Consider the following 20,684-nt stretch of genomic DNA (forward strand, 5'->3'; position numbering starts at 1 on the left):
ATGGCTGCTAGATGGAGAGTCACACAGTCACTAGGGCCGTGGGGACAGAGTCCTCTGGAGGAGCACGTCAGCTGTCTCCAGGGAGGACGGAGGACACAGCGCTGAGCTACAGCACACTCAGTCTGGACACACAAAAAGGCAGGTGCTGGCTGTTGGTAAGTCTCCAGATTCAGGTATACTTGGATATGTGTGTATGTGTGTGTGTGTGTGTGTGTGTGTGTGTGTGTGTGTGTGTGTGTGTGTGTGTGTGTGTGTGTGTGTGTGTGTGTGTATGTGTGTGTGTGTGTGTGTGTGTGCGTGTGTGCGTGTGTGCGTGTGTGTGTGTGTGTGTAAGAGGGTGAATCTGTGTGTGTATGAACGTAAATGTGTGTGCGTGTGTGTCAGTATGTGGTTGATTATATCTACACCTGTCTGTGTGTGTGGATGTGAATATCAGTGAGATTTCTGGGGCTTTGGGCTGGATTGTGCTGGACTAGGCGGGTGTGGGACGGCCCACGGGGGAGGATCAGGCGGACGTGACGGAGCCCACACACGGAGGCTTCAGCTGGGCAGCGGCGTGGGGCGGAAGGCAGTGCAGCAGCGCTAACATGGACACAGCAGAACTAAACCACTGGACATACGCAGGACTGGCATGGCTGGCCTACGGATACCTGGGTGGGACGAAAATGGGCGGAGGGTGGGGAGAGGGCTATGTACTGTGAGGGAGATCTTGTGCAGATCTCTGAGGGGTGGTTGCTGATCGCTGTCAAATCTCCTCCAGGGAGTCGGCTGGGACCAGACCCCTCTTCTTCCCACTGCTCAGCTTCAGGAAGCCGTCACTGTCCTCATCCCTCCCAACACAAATCTGCCACAGAGACACAGACGGGGGGATATAAACACAAGATATACTATTATATTATACATTCCATACATTATTCATCTCGGTAGCCTCGCTGTCTGCTACTGTGTATAAAGACCAACGGCTATGACATGGTGGATGGGAATGTAACGAGGTGTGTACTCCTGCTCACCTGTGACTCTTTCACTGCCATGTGACCCATCTCCCGGTTGCCATGGACACCCTGCGTCACCCGCCACACCCTCTCACCGGGACGGACCCGCTGGACAAAGTTAGCCGGGAAGAAGCCCAGCTTGTCCCCACACCTGCCCTGCACAAGCCACAGCACAACACCTCAGACAGCTGCTGAGCCTGGAGCACATCCTGAGGTGCGCTAAAAATAGCACAAACATTTCCAAAGACTTTCTCCTTTGACTTCAATTGGGGTTATGCGGAACGTCAGAAGGCTACACCTAAAAACACGTATAATCACATCCACAGGGATGAGAAATTATCTGTGCCTGAAATGATCAAATACATTCAAAGACAATATAGAGAATAGCCTTTTTTGACATCATACATGGCCGAACTCAAGCCTGAATTCAGGCACCATGTCTGAACTCTATCAGGCCTGCATCCATTTGTCGAGAGACAACGTTGATTATGACACATACACAGTAAAAAAAATAATGTTAAATAAGCATATGTAGGTCTATAGGTCATATTTAAAACATTATTGTATGTTTGATCTTTTTTTATCTTCAGCTTTTGTACTAAACAATAACATACAGACGATAAAACTGGATTTAAAATGCAGGTTAACAGTATTTTAGTTGCCGATAGCTTAATTGCTGTCAGAATCAATGTAATCACTTGATTAGCGGATATGATGAGACCTGTATTCAAGTGAAGCCTAGCCTTCTGAAGTTCCGCAGAACCCCTATTGTCTGTGAACATTGTGAACACACACAAATGGTTGCCAATTACCATTTAAATTGTGGGATGTTTGCAACAAAAATTGAAATTCACAGCAGAAAATGCATTCACCTCAAATGTTCAAATGAGAACACGTGTGTGTGTGTGTGTGTGTGTGTGTGTGTGTGTGTGTGTGTGTGTATGGGCCTGATTTAGACCTGTTCTGTCTCTCATGTGGACCAACATTCAGCACACACGCAGATATCTAGCAGACCATCCTGACTATTGAACACAATGTCCATATTTGCCGTCTCTGTTCCCCTGAGGAAAGGATGCAAATGAAGGTGGTAACAACAAGTGATTACCATTCCTCGTATGCTCACTGTTATTACAGGTACAAAATACAGCTTTCCATCTGTAATGTAAACACATTCACACCAGGTATTCAATTCAGTTGCTGTGCCGTGATGCTTTTTCAGTCCTGCTGCACAGCATATGTGAACGATTCGGAATCAATGAATATTGTTTAAAAAGTAGTAGAAGAAGAAGAAAACAAGTTTGGACTTTGCGAGACCGGCAACAGGTGAGGCAGGTGTTGAACTGATGAACTCCGATACTGGCAAAACACCATTTAAAAACTCCAATGGTTCATTTCCATTTGCACTTTCAGCAACCAACAGCGCTATTGCTCATGAAATCTTCCACTCCAAACAAATTGGAGAGTGACAAAGCATGAGGAAGGAGGCAAAGGAAGAGAAAGCCTTGGAGCATGGCTGAATTGGCCAGACACTCAATTCCATCTTAAGTGGCCACAGCCCATTATGCATTCAATGGAAGCTCATTCCAGTTGAGCTGGTATTAACCGCCTTCTATTTCTCCCTTTACAATATGGGCCCAAGAAAATTAGCCTCTATTGCTGCCTATTTATATGGACTGAAACTGGGGAGGTTATGTGCTTATCTATCTTTTCCCAATCGTTCTCTCTCACTGTTTCTCTCTTTCTCTCTCTTTCTCTCGCTTGCTTTTTCTCTTTCTCTCTCACTGTCACACTCGCTCGCTCTTTCCCTCTTACACACACACACACACACACACACACACACACACACACACACACACACACACACACACACAGACACACAGACAAACACACACACACACACACACACACACACACACACACACACACACACACACACAGAGACTACCTATTGACATTATATGTAAACGTGCTGTGACACCTCCAGTGCTTACCTTCCACCATTCCTCATTGGAGTCATCGGTCACCTGAACCCTGTCACCAGGTCTGTGGGAGACACAGGAAGAAGATGAGGGGAAAGGTGTAGTCTGCACAAGCACACACACACACACACACACACACACACACACACACACACACACACACACAAGCACACACACACACACACACACGCACACACGCACACACGCACACACACAGAGAGCATGTGGAATGACAGATGGTTCAGAGGTCCCTGTGGTGACCCGCCTCTATTTCGTACCTGTAAGATTCCACCCTCTTGTTCCTCATTTCTTCAAACACGCACACACACACACGCACACTGTCCTCATTTTAACTGTGTCTCATTCTCAATATACATCCCCCACACAAACTTCTATTTTTTTTCTCAAATTCTCTCTACTTTACACTGCATGTAGACCACAGGCGTGCCCATGAACATACAAACAAACACACACTCACACACACACACACACACACACACTCACTGGAGTTCAAGGTCATTCGGCTCCTGTGGCAGAAACTTGTAAAGCGCAACATAAGTATGGATGGAGTGCACCTGTCTGGGCACCTGAGGGAAAACAAGAGATGGGGAGGAGAGAGAGACAACCTGAGAGAGAGAGACAGGCAGGCAGGCAGGCAGACAGGAGGAGAACTGTGGCACTGGAAAAACATGGATCTACACTTCACTGTTTTTCCGTTTTCACTAAACAGTAGCTAAATGACACTGGTTATTTTTGTAAATACACAATAACGGAAATGTAAATGCATGAACTGTAGCTATCAAATAATGAAAAAGGCTATGATTGAGTCGTTAAAAAGCAAGCCTGTTGTACACATATAAATCATATGGAGACTGACTTACCTTCACAGCATCTTCAGCTTCTTCTGTCTTCTCAGGCTCAGGAAAGGGGCAATCTGAGAAAGGAAGACGTTGGGTGAAGTCAAGAAGAACCTCATTTAAGTCTGCCTATTTTGGCTGTGTTAAGTGAAGAGGAACCCTATTTAGTTCTGCCTATTTTGGCTGGATTAAGTCAAGAGGGACCCTGTTTAGTTCTGCCTATTTCGGCTGGGTTAAGTCAAGAAGAACCCTATTTAGTTCCACTTATTTTGTTTAATCAACACTAATAACACAAGTCAAATAAAATGCACATTTAACAAAAGTCTGAGCCATCTATGGTCCCGACTGCAGTACAGCGTAGCAAATTAACCAGTGCTTTGTGTTTAGGAAGTCATGTTTAGGAGGTGGTGAGGCTGATATTGCCTTACTTATCTCCACTGGAGTTTAGCAGTGAAATAGCAGAGAAATGAAAGAGTAGTTCTCTCTGTTGGCTGCATTGCAAATATTAAAACAGGACAACTTGAACACATAGACATGAGCCTTCATAAGTTTAGACAACAGGCACAACTTGACAAAATCTACAGCAACATGCAGCCTTTGATTTGGGTTTTGAAGGCAAGTGAAAGTCAAGGTACTGAATCACTGAATCATTCAGACCTTGATCACCTTTAGTGTATTTTTTCTATTTTATATTGATTGAACCAACAGATAAGCGAAAAAGTACTAACTGGCTCAATACAAGATCTTCAAAAAAAGACACTGCTGGCTTTTTCAAAGTGTTACAAAGAAGAGAGAAAGGGAAGGTCATCTCTTTTATCTCTGCAAAGCCAAAGATACATTCATATTGTAGCATTAACCCATCTGTGGATTACCAAAAATCTAACTGACTACTCTTCCAAGCCATAATTTATAGTATTATATTATATTATGTATACATTTGCAGAGCAACAACTATAGGATGGATAAGTAAATGCTGCTGTCTCCATTGTGGGCACATTACTGTTGGTCATAGTGGGCACATTACTGTTTTGTTACTGTTTTAGGGGCAGCCGTGGTGTACTGGTTAGCGCATCGGACTTGTAACCGGAGGGTTGCCGGTTCGATCCCCGACCAGTCCACCACGGCTGAAGTGCCCTTGAGCAAGGCACCTAACCCCTCACTGCTCCCCGAGCGCCGCTGGTTGGGCAGGTAGCTCACTGCTCTGGGTTGTGTGATTAACCTCACTGTGTGTTCACTGTGTGCTGTGTGTTCACTAATTCGGTTAAATTGGGTTAAATGCAGAGAACTGAATTTCCCTCACGGGATCAAAAAAGTATATATTCTATTCTATTTTGGTCATAGTGGGGGACAGACTTGTGCCGGCCCACAAATCAGTGCCACACACCAAGTGGTATCCTGGAAACACTGATGATATGTACCAGTTGCACTACCTGTGTGTGTGTGTGTGTGTGTGTGTGTCTGCATTACAATTCAAATCATGCTTACAAAACATTCACATTTCCAAAGTAACACACATTATACTGTAAGTTTTCTGCGTAAGTACAAATAAACAAACAAAACATTTCGAGTGAAATTTCAAAATTCTGTTTTAGTAGTATATGTCAAGCCCCACCCTGTGGAACTATGTCGTATTCAGAAAGAACACACACACACACACGCACACGCACACGCACACACATACACACACACACACACACACACACACACACAAACAAGATGTAATACTGTTTTCAGATATGTCATAAATGTGCTCCTGAAATCTAACCTTGTCTTGGCTGTGTGTTTAGCGTCTGATTGAAGTGCTTGGCTAAGACTGGGGGCTGTGCCCTTATCGGCAGGGAAACTGATGTTGTTGAGCGCTATCGCTCCCCACCCTCTTATCAGCGCGCGGGGTATCAGAGGTGTGTGTGTGTGTTTGGAGATGTTTTCATTTCACAGGTCCTCCAGGCTACGCGGCAGATTGGGGTGGAGGGTCAAGTTCTTACCGCTGTCTCCAGCCTCACCGATAGCCTCTTCGTCCAGGCCTGCCTGCCCCTCCTCGCTGTCCTCCATCTCATCTCGCTCATCCTTCTCATCCTTCTCTTCTGTCTCATCCCCCTCATCCCCCCCTTCCCCCTGAGATGGACAGATGAGGAGAGAGGAAGAAGATGAAAGAGATGCAACAAGGATGTGTCTAATTAAGAGGCCGAGCCTTTGACACCTAAGAACAGGCACTTGAAGGACTACAACACCTATTAGTTACCTTCATTGGTTGAATGACCTCATGCACTCAAACAAATACATAAACACACATGCACACGTCACACACACACACACACACACACCTACACGTACTCACACACCTACACACCCCCCCCACCCAAAGAGACACACACACACACACGCAGGCACGCATGCACACACGCAAGCACGCACGCACGCACGCACACACGCACGCACGCACGCACGCACGCACGCACGCACGCACGCACGCACACACTCACTCACAGACCTACACGCACCCCTCACCCAAAGAGAAACACACACACACACAGACACACACACACACACACACTCACACACCTACACGCACCCCTCACCCAAAGAGAAACACACACGTGCGTACCAGGCTGCGGGTAGGAGACTCACACACACTCCCAAAACTGGAGCGACTCATCTGAGCCAGGGTGGTGCCGTAGCGCAGAGCCGCGTAGATAGGATCCATACGAGCCCTTGGGTCCACCGCTGCGCCTACACACACACACACACACACACACAGCAAGAGAAGAGGAGGAATAATGTGTCAAAAGAGACCAGAAACATGTCAATAAAGGGAATAAAATATCAGATTCCCAACTGAGGAGAGAGGGGTGAGAGAAAAGGAGGAACAGGGGAGCACCAGATGAAAGAGTGAAATGGAGAACAGGAGCAGAGAGACACCAGAGAGGAAAACAGTCTACATAAAGGGTGTCTGAAGCACTCACATAGGCAGAAAGAGGGCAGAGGAAGAAAAGCAAGAGAACAACAGGGGGAGAGGAGGAGGAAGAGGAGGGGAGAGAGCAGGAGGAGAAGGAGGAGGGGAGAGGAGGAGGAGGAGGGGAGAGGAGGAGGTGGAGGAGGAGGAGGGGAGAAGCAGGCTCACCTGGATTAGGCTCTGGTGGAGTCTCTTTGACCACGCCCAGCTGATCGTTGCCTAGCAACGGAGAGCTAAAATTGCGTTTGAACATCCCAGACTGAGGGGGAAGGAGAGAAGAGAGAGGGAAAGAGAGAGAAAGAGAGAGAGAGAGGATGATTCAGGAGATTAATCGAGACGATGGGGTGCATTACTGCTGTAATAAACAAAAATGAAAGAGAAAACAATCTGGCAGGACATGCACTGGAGAGGCAGCAGAATGGGCCACCTGAGAGACATCTCACTAAGGCACACACGAGTAAACAAGTTCACATGCGGGAGCCGCTTTATTAAAGTCGTAAATTTGTGCGTAGGTCCAAATGTCTGTCTGTCTGTCTGTCCGTCTGTCCCTCTCTCTCTCTCTCTCTCTCTCTCTCTCTCTCTCTCTCTCTCTCTCTCTCTCTCTCTCTCTCTCTCTCTCTCTCTCTCTCTCTCTCTCTCTCTCTCTCTCTCTCTCTCTCTCTCTCTCTCTCTCTCGGGTAGTTGTCTTTCCTGAACATGCTGCTGAGGTAAACACAAAACTGACTTAATTACCGATCGATATTGAAGATGATGATTACATTCCCTACAACCATTACCACACACACACACAAACACACACACACACACACACACACACACACACACACACACACACACACACACACACACACACACACACACACACACACACACACACACACACACACACACACACACACACACACACACACACACACACCAAATACGCACACACAGGCACAGAAACACACTTTATCCTGGGTCCTCCACTGTTACAAAGTATTGATCCACACTCCCTGAGTTTGGATGAGAGATCTGTCTGTCAGCAGGTGAGGACAGAGGAATGGATTTCCTTTAAAAATCTATCCATCTATTTATCTATCCATCTCAGACTTCTACATTCCTCCTATCTGTCCATCTCTCCCTCCCTCCATCCATCCATCATCTGTGAAAATAATGTTTTTCATGTCTATCCCAGTATGTTTTAGCTGGACTACAAAAGTGCTGATGATATCTTCCTCTGCCAGTCTCCTCAGCTCATGTTCTTTACCTCAGCGCCTATTCTGTGGTAATGCTGTCAACCTGTTCACTGTGATATGTTCAGTCTCACTGGGCTGGCCCAGAACCAGCCGTCTCTGTAGAAAGCAGACACCATCAGACAGCTACGCGCATGCTTCAATAGACTCTACACCACAGCAGAGCGGGCAGGGTGGCTTCAGGCTGAGAGCCAGCCATCCAATAAGCACGCATTTATAGAATACAAACTTGCAATAGTCAAGCTATGGCATACCATCACTGACCAGTGACTGATTTTGAGCTGCAACTGTGTAACTGTTTAACAGTTTAACAGACATCATTATAATGTGGAAGTCTAGTCTAGAATCCAACTGTTTCAAGACTTAATGCACAGCAGTCTAGTCCAGAACCTGTGTAACAGTGTGCAAACGTCATGCACAGAAGTCTAGTCTAGAACGGTACCTCTGTGTAAGTGGGTCCATACGCCATGTGCAGCAGTCTAGCCTGGGACCTCTGTGTAACAGAGTGCAGACTTAATGTGCACAAGTTTAGTCTAGAAGCTCTGTCTAACTGTGACATGCTGTGAGTGATGAGCATGGGAGTCCACGTGTGTGTCTGACCAAACTTGGTTGTGTTCCAGCGGCAGGGACACAGCGTCTCGGCCCATGACAAATGGCAATGCTTCAAATGGCCACTCAACATGTACCTATGTATGTGTGTGTGTGTGTGTGTGTATTACTGCAATGAGGGTGACATTAGTCTCACACAGCTCTCAAAACACACACGGAAATGCATACGAGTACAGTGTGTGTGTGTGTGTGTGTGTGTGTGTGTGTGTGTGTGTGCGCGTGCATGAAGCTGGACAAGCCTACCTTTCCTTGGCAGGGCTGCTGTGAGAGTTCTGAGGAGCACCAGAGATGTGCTCCCATCTTACAGTTCTTACAGCGAAGCCCCTGCTTGGAGTTCCCTATGAGCAACAGAAAGACAGAGAGAGAGAGAGGAGGAGAGGAGGAGAGGAGGAGAGGAGAAGAGGAGGAGAGAAGAGCCATGGAGAGCAGAGGAGAGGGAGAGAGGGAGAGACAGGGAGAAGGGTTAATGTAGGTGAAGTGTAACAGAGGACTTTCTGTGGGAGCAAATCATGTGGCTAACCATGTTTGGAGAGGGAAAGCGCAAGAGACAGCTCGACAGGCCGAGGCTGAAGAGCCAAACAAAAGCTACAATCAGTCACACTGACAGAGTCGCCTCAGGGCACTGAGCCGGGGCATGGGAATACTAAGTGACAGATACACACACACACACACACACACACATGCACACACACACACACATGCACACACACACGCACGCACAGACTTTGTGCCACACGTTTCCCAGACTGACTGACAGACTCTAACAAGGGAGCTGAAGAGCGAACCCGTACGCTGTTTGTATGTCACAGGAAATGATGCAAACCTGAGCGGTATTTATGGCTGCATTTGTAAAAGTGTATATGTGATTACATCTGTGAGTGTCTGGCGCCGGTTGTTTGTACTAGACTAAAGAGATGGGACCGGTCGGGAGGTCTGGCTAAAGCTGCTATTAAGTCCATCTGTATATTAGATTATGAGTATATGTCTCCAGCATTACTGGCCCATCTATCCTCTTCCTTTGGGTCATGCTGTTGTACACTCCCACCGCCCAGACACTGCGTGCGTAATGCATGGGCTATATAAGCCCATTTAATATACATGCATCACTCAGCCGTGGGTGAGGGAGCAATTCTACAAGCACAAGAACCACCATGAATATCTAATTTGGCAAACATGATAAACATGATAAACATGGGACATGAGGGGAGAGCTGCTTGTTCATTGCTTGAACATAAAAACTGCTCTTCTGTTCCACCACTCACTACTCACTATATTACTCCAGTATATTACTACATTACCCATAATGCCTATATTCAATGCACCAGAGGAGAACACAGGAGTGTCAACATGACAAAAGGTGCTTTTCATCTGCAGGAACTTGAGCCATTTATCAGGTGACGCAAACACATAACCGTTGATCTTTGCTATAATGTATTATATAATGTCAGCTATGATTTATTTAGCTGTGTCATTTTAGGCCGTCTCCTTGGGTCTAAAATAGTGCTTGTCCTTTTCCCACCCACGTCACATCCCACTTGACCATCAACAACCACAGCAAGCACCACCCAGCAGACACAAGAAGCTATACCCCAACATGGCCATGAAAGAGGTCCTAGCGGTGGTCCCTGGGGAGGACACTGACCCAGTGGTGCGGTCCTCTGCCGGAGTGGACGGCTTACCCACGATGACGTGCTTGCAGAGCTGGCAGCTGGTGGGCCGGCGGAACACGTGCTCCAGGAGGCAGTGCGTGAGCTGGGGCCGCGTCGGGGGGATGGACGGGGTCGGGCTGGACGAGGGGTTGGGGCTGACCGAGGGCGACGGCGACGGAGGGAAGCCACCGGGGAACTGGGTGCCAGGCAACAGGGGCGGCGAGGGCGGCGGCGGGTCCGTCTGGAAGTCGGCGGGCAAGCGGGCATCGCTGTACGAGCGCTGGAAGAAGTTCTCCACACTCTTGCTGCGCATGAATTTCAGAGAGCACTTGAGACGCTGGAGCTGAAGTGGAAAAGAGAGGGAGGAGGAGAGGGCAGAGAGAGGGGGGGGGGAGTGGGGAGAGAGGGCAGAGAGGGGGGGAGTGGGGGATAGGGCAGAGAGAGGGGGGGGGCGGGGGGGAGAAAGATTAAATCAAGAATTGAAATTATGAGGAACAAGGACGTTTGATGAAGAGAGGGGACTCACACAAGAATAGCCAGTTGAAGGAGTTTACATGAATTAGCCTGCTGTGTGCATTGATTGACTGATTGAATGCCTTGAAGGACGTGTAGATGATGGATAACCTCTCTCTCTCTCTCTTTCTGACACACACACACACACACACACACACACACACACACACACACACAGGTACTTACAATTTTTCAACTGTGGTGCCTTGTTGCCACTGATTGACCACACACTCAACTGAAGGTGGGTGGTGCTTAATCTCACAACTAAGAGCAGTGATGAATAGAGGGAGAGGGAGAGACTGAGAGTGAGTGAGTAAGTAAGAGAGAAAGAGAGGGAGAGAGAGAGAGAGAGAGAGAGAGATGGTGTATGGTTGTCCATTCCATGTTCAGTCCATGTTATTGCAGTCCAAAACACTAATATCTTGTTCTGGTCCACCACTCATATAATTACATAATCACACACTGTACGTGAGTCATGCAGAAACATACAGTCTTTTGGAAAGCAGATACTGTTATGGTTCAATTCACACTTCTGAGTCCCTTCGGGCGTCATAGGCAGCCACTTAACAACATGTTTGAGAAAGACACCCACAGAGAGTCAGATTGTTCTCTTTGAAGGGTGACTTTTTTAAGACTTTTGGAGAAAAGAAGAAAATCAACTGAAAGACCCTCATTCACACTTTATCCTTTGCTGAATTGACCTACTACACCTACTTGTCCACAGCTCATAACAAGAGGGATTGGACACAGCTCAGCTCCTGTGGATACTCAGGCAGTTCACTGTTGATGACACAATTTATTTGTATTGGACTGAACGGCATAAAATAATATTATTTGTTACACAATCAGGAATAAAAAATACATAAAGAGCATTTCAGAATTAATCAGACTATTCCAGTTAATCCTGAACGTAAGTGATGGCAAATGACAGAAGTGGAACTCTTGTGTTCTAATGAGGTAAAAGCCTCTTAAAGCAATCAAAACCAATCTGAACAAATCATGGAAGTACCACTACAATGTTCCTTTACGTAAAAACATCAAAGACTGTAGCACAACTAGATTAAGCCCATCCAAACGGCCATCACCAGGATGTCTCTTGTGTGGGCTATCATGAGCTAGCTCTGTATCTGAGAACACATCACCAGTGGGATGGACGCTCCTCTGAAGTATAGGCCCGGTCCACACAACATGAAAGGATGAAAAGTAAATGTGAGTGTATGTGTGTGTGTGTGTGTGTGTGTGTGTGTGTGTGTCTGTGTGTGTCTGTGTGTCTGTGTAAAAGAGAACAAGCAAGGTCCTGGTCTCTGTGTGCCATATCAGAATGGCCATCAATACCATCTGAGGGAGAGGTTGCATTACACTGGCTCTAAGGTTAATGTGTTTCTGTTCCTGTCTTGGATACAGACACACACACATGTACACACACCCTCACACACACACACACCCTCACACACACACACACACACCCTCTCTCTCACACACTCACTGTCACGCCCGGCTTTGCCGTGCTGGGTGTGCTCACTCCACCTTATGACAGTGAATGTTTGGGCAGTCTCTCTCCCCCAGGTCTGAAGGGGGAGCTGTCTGTTTGTTGGTCTACCTGGGCTAGACAACAGCTGATTGGCGGGACTGTTCAAAAACACCTCTGACCTGCTGTTCTGTCTCTGCTTTGCTCTGCGCTGCATTGCTCTGCTTTGCTCTGCGCTGCATTGCTTGGCTTTGCTTGGCTCTGGTGGTGGTGGCAGCACCATTATACTCCTTTTGCCTTTTGCTTAACACATAGTCTACATTTCACTGATCTGCACAACACATTTGATTAACCTTTTGTTGCTTCTCATTTACTGACTTGACATTTGTCTTGATTTAGATCATGCTTTAATAGTATCATTTTATGCTTTAATAAATTATTTGAATTAACTGTTCAAACGGTGTGGTCTCCCTTCATGTCATGGCTACTCTGAGCAAGGTAGTCGTGACATATGGGGGCTCGATCCGGCCATTTTGAACCTACATTGGAGAGTAGACTACTATAATTCGGACTTTTGGGGGTCTTTTGGTAGGCCTAGTTGCGTGAGTAGTGCTACGTCATTGGGTCGCATTTTTGTGAATGGACCGTTTCAGTGATCAGCTGGTGGTGGGCCTAGTAGCCTAATCAGCTGACACACGTTGAGTTTGTTTGGTGGGAATTCCACATCGATTGGTCAGTTAATATAGCGAATAACTTTGGTATTTTGGTATACTTTGATTGTTAAAGTTAGTATTTTGATTGTGGCAAATATTGGGAGTTTTTGTGCAGTTTGGAGCAATTTATCCAACCAGTTTGTTTATTGTCAGTGGCGAAGTGTGTTTGTAGCTTGCGTTGCGGGGTGGCATATTCTGGAGCTCGTTTTATCCCCAATTAGCGTTGTGGGTTAGGCTGCTGATCACTGAAGTCCGAACGAGGGCACCGCCGTGGAACACCGGCTGGATTGGCATTTTGTCGGGACAGTACGATTCCAGCGGTATTGGTGAGTAAATTAGCCTTGTTCTTGGACTTAGTGGGAAGATAGGTTATAATAGTAGGGGGGTAAATGTTTAGGGGGAACTCCATTGTTGTCCTGTCAACGTGAGCTACTTTTCGCTTTGCCCGTTTTAATTAATATGGTTGGAATATTTGATTGTTAGTAACCTGAAAGACGTTCGTTTTGTGTGTTTGGCCAGTTATGTGGTTAGTGGGTTAGTTGATTCAATAGAGCAACTTAAAAACACTTTGCCTGATCACATAGCCACTTATATTAGTGAATATCACGTGAAAACAGCAGCAGATGCCGCTGTTCTTGCTGATAACTTTTCTCTCATCCACAAGACTTCAGTTCGTGAGTTCAGTCCGCGTTCCAACTTTAGTCACGAAGGGCGTCGCTATAGTCGTGTTGATACAGACACATTTGTAACTTCCAATTCAGTTGCGCATGGTAAACCATCAGATTTTGACCCTAAAGAAGACTGTAACTACTGTTTTGGGAAAGACCACTGGAAAAGAGATTGTCCGGTATTGATTGAGCGTCGAAAGGGGAATTATAGTCGGTCAAGGGAAAATTCGGCCAGTGAGCGCGAAAATCCTGACACAAATTCACACTTCCTGTCATTAGGACAGCATTGATACGTTTCATTGGTTCAGTGGGGGTATTAAAGTAACTTTTTGTGGTTACTGACACTTTTCACTTCTCTTGGAAACAATAGCTAGTGGTTGGGCTCTTTCTGTGGCCTTATAATTTATAGGCACGTTAGAGGTCTGAGTGTTATGGTGGATGCTTTGTTCACAGGTGACCGTTAAGGGGGTGTCTTATCTCTTCTCTCAGGTCCTTTTCTCCCATCTCCTCTCTTTCCATTCTTAAATTGCTATCCAGGCGCCAGGATCTGCTGGGTGTGAAGGGGGAGGAGGTGGTGGGGGGCTTAGGGAGGCTGGGTTTGGTAACTTCTTGTGGTTGGTTACATTGGTCTTTTGGGGTAACTGGTTTAACATTTTAATGGGTCTAGTCATTTTGTATTTTTGGGTGTAATTTGTTGAGTTTGTTTATTTTCTTGATATTGATCAGGGGAAATTGTCTAAATGGTTAGAATATGGTTTACAGAGTCCCATGTGGGTCTCTGTCTTGTGGGGGGAGTGATGTCACGCCCGGCTTTGCCGTGCTGGGTGTGCTCACTCCACCTTATGACAGTGAATGTTTGGGCAGTCTCTCTCCCCCAGGTCTGAAGGGGGAGCTGTCTGTTTGTTGGTCTACCTGGGCTAGACAACAGCTGATTGGCGGGACTGTTCAAAAACACCTCTGACCTGCTGTTCTGTCTCTGCTTTGCTCTGCGCTGCATTGCTCTGCTTTGCTCTGCGCTGCATTGCTTGGCTTTGCTTGGCTCTGGTGGTGGTGGCAGCACCATTATACTCCTTTTGCCTTTTGCTTAACACATAGTCTACATTTCACTGATCTGCACAACACATTTGATTAACCTTTTGTTGCTTCTCATTTACTGACTTGACATTTGTCTTGATTTAGATCATGCTTTAATAGTATCATTTTATGCTTTAATAAATTATTTGAATTAACTGTTCAAACGGTGTGGTCTCCCTTCATGTCATGGCTACTCTGAGCAAGGTAGTCGTGACACTCACACACACACACACACACACACACACACACACACACACACACACACGTCATGTCGACAATCATTGTGCTTGTGTGTGTTTACTATCTGAGTCTGGAAACAAGCTATTATGCTTTCGACCAATGCTGACCAGCGGGTCTCTGAATCAACTCAGAAGTGGGTGGGTGGGTGCATGTTGTTTGTTTTTGTGCCAGTGTGTGTGAGTGTGGTCTCTACTGTTGTTGTCTCTCATGGGAAAGATGGAAAGGAACAAGGGAGAGCGAATACTCCTTGGCTAGGTATCTGTGTGCCCACACACACAGACACACACACACACACACACACACACACACACACACACACACACACCATAAACCCGAATCACTGGGGACAAAGAAGACATACACGGCCATAGAAACAAATCAGGACAGGTGTGTTCATTGGGAACAACAACAATCCATGATAATGTAGACTAGCGAAAGCAATTTTTCTTCGAGGCAATGGGATGCAACCTTCCTTTGGCGTCCTTTATTGTTCTACCCTCATCTCCCCCCAACACAAACACACACACACAGACACACAAACACGCGCACACGCACACGCGCACACGCACACGCACACGCACACGCACACGCACACGCACACGCACACGCACACACAAACACACACACACACACACACACACACAACAACACACACAACAAATTATGTAGGTTCATTTAAAAAAAAAAAAAACCTCTCTGTTTCTCACACAAAGGCATCTGTTGGCCCAGATGTTTTGTGACTAACTATTAGCTTTTAAGTTTCTTCGTTCAGGTCTTTTATCTTTCCTATGTGATTTAGGGTTTCTCTCTCTCCCCCTCGCCCCCTCTCTCTTTTACGCACACACACACCCACACACACACACACACACACTCACACTGTGCAGGAAGCAGAGCGCAACCCATGCTGCGTACTACAGAGGGGGCTTCAGTTGTGGGGGAAATTGGGAAGATGTCATCCTGACAAAAATGGTTCGGCAAAAACCTCCACTTTCTATTTATAGCATCCCTTTTTGGATTAATGATCATAATGCTGGTTAGAATGGCCTTGATCATGAACAGACTAGGTAGACCAGGTAGACTAGGTAGATCTTGAGTTTCTCCCATGGTAATACATAAAGGCATTTTACAACATCTACACTACAGGGTGCAGCATTATAAATGTTTCCCCCCAGTATAGTAAGTAAGGAGGAGCATACTGCACTGATGCACCTATCCAATGATATCCCACAATAACACAGCAGGAATGAAAATACTTTAACTGGCTCTGTTAACAGTACCATAGCACTTGGAAGACCTGTGATATTGAGAAGAACAGAGGAGGAGATCAGAGACAGGGCCGGATGAGAGGGCAGGGTGGAGGATGAGAGGGCAGGGTGGAGGATGAGGGGGCAGGGTGGAGGATGAGGGGGCAGGGTGGAGGATGAGGGGGCAGGGTGGAGGATGAGGGGGCAGGGTGGAGGATGAGGGCAGAGTGGAGCAATCGAGGTCAGTGCATGACAGATAACAGCGCTCATTATGGGAATGATGATGGAGCCCTCAGTCAGTGGACCAAAGGCCTGATGCTCTGACCAAGACTGATGAAGAGGAACTGAAACTGGAGGGGTTGGGGAGTCAGTTGGTCTCTTTCTTCCGCTATCTGAGAAACCTCCCCTCGCCTCTCTCTCTCTCTCTCTCTCTCTCTCTCTCTCTCTCTCTCTCTCTCTCTCTCTCTCTCAAACAGACAGACTGACAGAGACAGACAGACAGACAGACAGACAGATACACACACACACACACACACACACACAAACACACTGTGTAATTATGTAATTATGCTTATTCCTACAAGCTAAAGCAGTCCTATAGAGAGCTGGTGAGAGCTGGAGGGGGTGGGAGTGGTGGAGGAAGCAGAGACTGAGCACACTAACGCTGCGCAATCTATCTTCATTCTAATGGGCCATAGGATCAGTAACCTCTCTTGGGCAGCCTTATTCCTCCCTATCCATCAAAACAATGATGTCCTTTACACGGTCTGATTCACCACACAGCCACCAGACTGGGCCAGAAGCTGTCACCATGTACGACTTTCAGTGTCTGCTCATCAAGTTCAGTCTTCCATTTTGTGAGAATGACAAGATCCTGTGTGGATGAATGCGAATTACGAAAGTGCAGTGTATTTGTGTGTGTGTGTGTGTGTGCGTTTTCTAGAAAATGTGAAGCTGCTCATCAAATACTGAAAGAGAACACCTTCAAAGCACAAGTAAATGGACAAAATACACACAGACACTCCTTTTGAGTTTATATCACCTTTTCAAACCCAGTGCCAACAGGGAACACCAAGTCCCCCCAGATGTTGTGTGGAGGGTAAAAGCCACTCAGTAAAGGAGTGGAGCCAGAGGAGTGGGCACAGATGGTGCCCAGGGAGCAGAGGCTGGTCTGGGAACACCTAGAGGCCCATCAGGAGGAATCAGCGCTGGGCTGCCGCTTATTGAACACACTCTAGAGAGCATCTGCCATTATTTCTACTGCCTGTGGTCATAGAAGGTTTCAACCATCAGCCATCACAGGGAGAGGAAGAGAGAGAGAGAGAGTGAGTAGGAAAGAGTGGGAGTGGAAGAGAGGGAAGGGAGGGGGAGAGAGAGAGAGAAAGAAACTTGTATTTGTCACTTGTGACGGCTCATCTGTTGTTCATTGCACTGACTCAGTGACCCTGCTGACACACGGCCATTCTATTAAAGACAACAAGGCAGGGGAGGAGAGGAGAGGAGAGGGGAGGAGAGGGGAGGGTTAAGGAGCTCTCTGCCACTGACCTGATGCTGGGGCTTGTGTTTGTGACTACAGTATGTGTGTGCCAGGCATATGGAAGGACATAATCACAGTAAGGGACAAATAGACTGGGCTTAATGAAAATGGATGGAATGATGGATGGGCGGACAAATGAATGGATGGATCATGGACTTATAGATGAACATGACAGGCACAGGCACAAGAGGGTACAAGAAAACAGTGCTTTTCTTATCTTGCCTTTCACTAATAAAGGACTGGATGAATAAACTCAGCCCAGTGTGTTTGGGTCACTAAAAGCTTTTGACTCATCCAGCTCCAGCTGCAAATCTTGTTGGTAAAAAAAGAGCACCTGAAATCTGACCATTTTCATCACATCAATAATCAATGACAGAGGCTTTGGGGTCTAATTTTGAAAAGACTCATAAATGTGCAGACCGCGAATATACGCAAACACACGTACCACCTGGCAGGCACATAAAAGTAGGTCCGTTTCAGTCTAGTTTAATTCGTCACTGCTCTTGCGTCAGGCGCCTCCTGCGAAGGTACTGACGCAAGACGCGTTCAGACAACAAGCAGGTTAATGGAAATTGACTAAGAGCAAAAACAAATTATTTCCGGCCAAGCAGAATTGTTTGTACTCTTAGGTTTCGTAATACTCGTAATACGACTCCAATAAAATATTTCATTTAATTAACTCGATGAAGGGTCATTATGGCAAATTGACAAATTGTCAATCGTTCTATGGCTGGCTGTCATAGATAATGTGAAAATAGGATTTGGTGGAGCCCGGCTAAGGGATATGATACACTAAAGTTTCGTGCTTTGCGCGAGCTCTCCACCTCATCTCCAAAGATAAGTTTGCCGTTTGGCGCTTACCTTTGTCACAGGCGTGATGGACAGGGTGCTCGGCGTCCGCTGAAGTGTACAGTGAGGTTGTGATTCGTTCTCCATCTCGTTGTTCTCCGTCATGTTGACTGAGTGTCCGTTCAAAAGTTTCAACTCTGTCTTTGCGCACAAGCAAGAGCCCTTCAAAGTAATCCTCAAAGCGTGTAGAAGCGTGTGTTTCTCATCAAAGAGCTGTCACAAGGGATCAGGAGGGAACAGCCTAAAGTGAAGTATTCGGCTCTGGACCGAAACATCTGCTCTCTCTGCGAGGTGTAGAAAAGGTATCCACCAGCAACGAGAAACCTCCCTGACTGAGTCGCGAAAGGACCGCGACCAGCCTGCACGAACAACTGATCACTCTGTCGATGTGTGACACCGATATATGGTCACTTCAAATGATAGACACGCTTACCTTTCAGCAAAAAAAAACCACGAACTGGGTTTATTTACATAGCACTCTGTTTAGTTGGTGCGTGAGGTTCCTCCTCGAGCTCCAACTGTCGTTTGCGCCCATGTGTCAGTGCGGGGCCGCTGTAGTAAGCTTTCAGGGAGGTAACCAAACCCAATTTAACGCCAGTGTAACCACACCTCTTTTATGGGTTCACAGCAAGGTTCGTGTTGCCACAGCTGGAGTCATCGCATGCTTCAGATGTTTCCATTTAAATTATTTTTTCAGATTTATCTGACACTTTTAGTCATAACAATTTAGAGTAATCTACGCAGCCTGATGTGTTTTTCCAGGAATCGAACATTATGATATCTACCCAAGGTCAATTTAAGCAACTAGTTGCACTTTTGCATTCCCAGGATATGCAGGTGATGAAGGATCAGGGTCTAATTAGGCTAGACTTCAATACGAGCATGTCTTAAAAATGATCGTCTGTATCATTACTGGCCCTTTGCTACTCAAAGCGCTCGCGCCCTGGGAAATATAAAAAGCACATCACACTAATGCGACAGCAATAATCTGACGATGTACTTCAACTTCAAATGTCTGCAAGTGGCTTGGTACAGTGTAACACGGCTGGAAAATACCCTGGTCATAACCTGGCATGTTAAACAATCAAAACAATTCCTTATCATTACTACCTTGCCTACATTGCAGAATATGTCTTGATTATGTAGCCTACATGGTGGGGCGTCAATTGTCCATTAATCTGAAGCCCTACATTGAACATGTCGTTATGTTAATAACCGTTGTTGTCAGGGCAGCTAAACTCGTGTTTAATCAACTGGTCTCAGTCGGTCAACTCGCCCTCTAGAACCAGCCGTGCTGAATTCTCCATAACTGCGTGCGCTCCTCTCCGTCGGTCTTTGCGTCATGGAACGCAGCACCGTTGAGACGCGACCTCAAATGTCCCTCTGGGTCAGCGAGGACTAGAAGCGAGAGTGAATCTTCGAGGGGCAAAGCTGCGCCTTCGACTCAATATGTCAGAGCGAACTGGGCAAGAACAGCTGAAATGGATATCCAGGCAAACGGTTCAAATCTTTGGATATAACTCTTACAATTCCTTTTTCCCTTTCCCCAAAATTACATTAGCCTACAAGATAATACGTAACCCATCAAGTCTCACAGAGGGAGGATGGTGCAGTTTCACCTATGGTGTGTGTGTGTGTGTGTGTGTGTGTGTGTGTGTGTGTGTGTGTGTGTGTGTGTGTGTGTGTGTGTGTGTGTGCGTGTGTGCGTGTAGACATGTCCAGGCTAACAGGAAGGTCACCTATTGGTGTAGGGATTGAGGTTGTGCACAGTGGAACCTATGCTTGTTTATCAACACAAACAGTAAGAAAGATCCATACCAATAGTGAAACACAAAGCGTAATAACAAACTATAATTCCTCTGTGTGAAGTCAGCATTGTGGTGACAAGGGAGGTGGAGGGGCACTTGCCACTTAAAAAATTATGCACAGCATCACATTTTGGTATTGCAAGAATGTAAGCACCTTTTCCTAAACACTAACCAGTCCAATATATCAGCAGTTATGTTCCCTTCATATTCCCTCATGAAAACAGAGGGTGGGGGTAGACTGGCAGAGAGAGAGAGGGAGGAAAAATGATTAAAATTCTAAATGATTCTGATGCAGA

The 20,684-nt window shown here is 46.5% G+C and overlaps 1 protein-coding gene across 1 annotated transcript; it reads right to left on the bottom strand.

Moving 5' to 3' along the window:
- Positions 1-322: 322 nt before the first annotated feature.
- On the bottom strand, positions 323-19,091 carry LOC134076254 (SH3 and cysteine-rich domain-containing protein 2-like). Its single transcript, XM_062531252.1, has 11 exons — positions 18,593-19,091; positions 10,305-10,617; positions 8,869-8,963; positions 6,950-7,040; positions 6,434-6,558; positions 5,814-5,943; positions 3,853-3,905; positions 3,476-3,558; positions 2,984-3,035; positions 1,011-1,148; positions 323-844 (listed from the first exon to the last, which is right to left on the bottom strand). The coding sequence occupies exons 1-11, from the start codon at positions 18,683-18,685 to the stop codon at positions 746-748; spliced, it is 1,272 nt and encodes a 423-aa protein (XP_062387236.1). The 5' UTR covers positions 18,686-19,091; the 3' UTR covers positions 323-745.
- Between the last annotated feature and the right edge of the window lie 1,593 nt (positions 19,092-20,684).

This window comes from Sardina pilchardus, chromosome 3 (assembly GCF_963854185.1).
Source record: "Sardina pilchardus chromosome 3, fSarPil1.1, whole genome shotgun sequence".
In the NCBI taxonomy this organism is placed as follows: domain Eukaryota; kingdom Metazoa; phylum Chordata; class Actinopteri; order Clupeiformes; family Clupeidae; genus Sardina; species Sardina pilchardus.